The following is a 3,257-nucleotide window of genomic DNA, read 5'->3' as shown; positions in this document are numbered from 1 at the left end:
AAAGAAAGAAAGAAAGAAAGAAAGAAAGAAAGAAAGAAAAAGAAAGAAAGAAAGAAAGAAAGAAAGAAAGAAAGAAAGAAAGAAAGAAAGAAAGAGAAAAGTCACTGAAGAGAAAGACACCTCACATTCTTTAAAAGATACATGCATCAAATTAATAGTCAATAAACTCCAGCAAAGGAAGAGCAGCACAGTACAGATGTTCTGCATGTAATAGTTTGCTGCAGTTTTTGCTTTGACAAACATCCTTATTGCACTCGTCTTTTGAAGCACATGAAAGCAGCATTTAATGGAAATGGGTCCCGTCTAGCACACTGAGGCTGCCTCATCTGACAGCAGCCAAAGTGCCTCGTGGAAGGCAGTTTAGCTCCAAATTAGCTGTGCTTCTACGTTAAATACCAGCTTGCCTGAGAGATCTTTGGGAAGACTCCCATATATATCTGTAATATTCTGAGCTTTGAAGCATATGTGCCTGAAAGCTGAGCTAGTCTCTGTTGAGAAGTACAGTACAGTACTCCAGGCTTCATCACACACTAGAAATGGCAATTATAAAGTATTTGAACACAGCTGACAAGGCCCTCTGTTAAAATCCATATTACAGTGAGTATGAGAGCCAAGAAAATCTTGGTAGTCTGTGCAGACACTGTCATAAGGAGGATCATATGAGTGGTAGATGGATGAAGCAGGATCAGGATGAAGCAATAAAAGAAATCTACATTTTCACATCTCCATCAAATCTATTCACAGCTTGAATCACTGATTATTTATATATCACAGCTGATCCTGGAGACTCATAATGAAATTGGTGATTTGGTTTGCTAGATACTGTATAGAAACAGAAAAAAAAAATATGTATGTAGTCAAAACTAATTAAGTATAAACAAATTAAATAGTACCAGAGTCACAGAGAGGAGAAACCTTGTAATTTATGTTGCTAAGTAATTAATATGTGTCAGGGATTTGTATAAGACCTTGTCTTGGGCAGTTCCTGGCCAAAGTTCAGAGTTTGCTATTTCACCACATTGGTCAGTGCCCCGAACATGAGAATGGCAGAGTAGAAATGTCCTGCCCACATTCAGCTTTATGTACCTTCACCTGTGCTGCTTAACTGCAATAAAATATCAAACCACCTGCTTCATAAAGCAAACAGTTATGACATGTTGTCTTTCAGCAGGCAAAAGTCTGTGTTTGTGATCACTGGAGCAAGTCCAGCATCCTGAGGAAGTTCTGGCATCTCACCCCCACCTGAACCAACATTTGGAAATTTGTCAGGCTTTAGGATTTCACCCCTTTCACCCCAAGAGGCTGAATGCAGACCAGACCTGGCCTTGGCTGGTGCTCAAAGATACACACAATAAAATGGGGATCCAGTTGCAAAGTAAATTATAACTTTTAAAAAGAGCCTACAGAAATAACAATCATGGCAAGGGCAAATGTTGGGCCAGAATTCATTCCCTGATAGATCACAACAAGAGGTAACATGATGGAGAAATTCTGTTTCCTGGTTTTCATTTTAACACTCCCCATGGAGATTTTCCCTGCCAGGTTTCCAGCTGACAGTATCTCCTGTAGTGTCTCAGGCCAGTCACCACAGACACTTTCCTTGGCCAAATACCTTTCAAAGCATCTCACAGAGCTGGAGAAAAATTCCAAGAGATTTAACAATAAGACAGGAGGGAATATGCCCCAAAGATAAGGTGAAGCACCTACAAATCAGGAAAGAATTGAAGATTCAGCTTGTCCCTTAGTTACAGTGTTTGACTCCTCGAGACCATCCCCTTAGGACAGTCTCACTATCACTCTCCCAACCTTGGTGAAGTACTTAGTCACACAAGACATGAGTTAAATTTAAAAATGGACATTTGGAACTTTCTAGTGTGTCTCTATAGCTCCTGTTACCCTTGTTGATCCCTCTAACAGCTGCATTCACACCCCCATAACACACAGAAAATGCCATTTCACAATGAGCTCAAAGTATAAATATTTAGAAGCTGAAGCCTTCTAATTCCTCAGGAATTTGTTTTCTGAGTCCCTCAGTGTGAAATTTTCTGGAGCTAGACACAATGTTTAGGATGAAGATGGATAATGAATTTAGGCTTTCTGAAGTCCCTTAAAGTCATGAGGACTCCCTGAGGTCCTTAAGTGGCACTTACGTGTTTGCTGCTAATTGCAATATGATTTTTTCCAGGGCTCACCCAAGTGCAGGTCATAGAGGGATGTGCAAGCTTTTCCAATCTGGCTGTCTCCAGCTCAGGAACAAACTGGAGACTTGTGTTCACTGTCACATCACCTCCAGGTAAACCCTATATTCTGTGTATTTTTTTTATTTGTTAAAATCAAAGCCCTACAGGTGGCCTGAATTTATAAAAAATGAGTTAAACTTTGTTTGAATGGGTGGAGTGATGCCAAACCTCTAAATAACCTGAGTCCTGTTCCACATCCAAGTTGGCATTCCCCAGGCAGCAGGAGAGCTGGGTGATTCCTGTGCTACTCATGCAAGATCTTGCAAATCTAATGAATAAGTAAAGAGAAGTCAGAAAAAGGTGCCTTTTTCTCCCTGGATTCCAAGAAATTAGATATTTGAAATTAGATATTAGATATTTGAAATCAGTTAAGTTGCCAGAGCAAACTTTTTCCTATAAATTGCAACCTCTCATTCCCTCTTATTTTTCCCTGTTCAGAAATTTTCCATCTGTGCTCCTGGCTATTTTCATAGTGCCTTTTCCCAACTGTTTTCCTGCACCTGCTCACCTTTATAGGTGGTTCTGCATGTTCAGAGCATGACTCCAGGACTGAGCTCTGCCAGGGCTCTCCTGAGAGCTTATGGAGATGATGTTGGCACCTTCAGAGGCCCCTGAGCAGCTCAGTAAAGAGGAGGCAGGTGTGTTTATGCCTTCTTGGTAATGCCAGGTGAGGGGGTGCACTGGGGGCAAGGTACCCTGTGAACTTTCCTTTGGAAAATCCTCGAGATGTCTGCACAGGGAAGCGCCTCTGCGACTGTTTGGGGGCCTGAAATTATCCCTGAATCTGTTTCTGAAGGTATAGAGGGCTCAAATTGTTGGTTTCCTATCTCAGGATCACTGCTGAGGCAAGTATGTGGAGCAGAAGGAGCAGGTCTGGCACACAGTCCAATGATACATTCAGATATAGATGTTGTAAGACCATGTGTAAAGTCTCTATTATGGTATTGCATCCATCCATCCATCCATCCATCCATCATCCATCTCCATCCATCCATCTCCATCCATTCATCATCCATC

General features: G+C 41.4%; 1 protein-coding gene across 1 annotated transcript in view; it reads left to right on the top strand.

Moving 5' to 3' along the window:
- PKHD1 (PKHD1 ciliary IPT domain containing fibrocystin/polyductin) overlaps positions 1-3,257 on the top strand; it is a 245,082-nt gene that overhangs the window by 232,130 nt on the left and 9,695 nt on the right. The window contains exon 64 of the mRNA XM_033512946.1: positions 2,186-2,293. Within this exon, the coding sequence (XP_033368837.1) occupies positions 2,186-2,293 (108 nt within the window). The remainder of the gene's footprint in view (positions 1-2,185; positions 2,294-3,257) is intronic.

This window comes from Parus major, chromosome 3 (genome assembly GCF_001522545.3).
Source record: "Parus major isolate Abel chromosome 3, Parus_major1.1, whole genome shotgun sequence".
Lineage (NCBI taxonomy): Eukaryota > Metazoa > Chordata > Aves > Passeriformes > Paridae > Parus > Parus major.
This window is presented reverse-complemented; position numbering and strand designations above follow the sequence as displayed.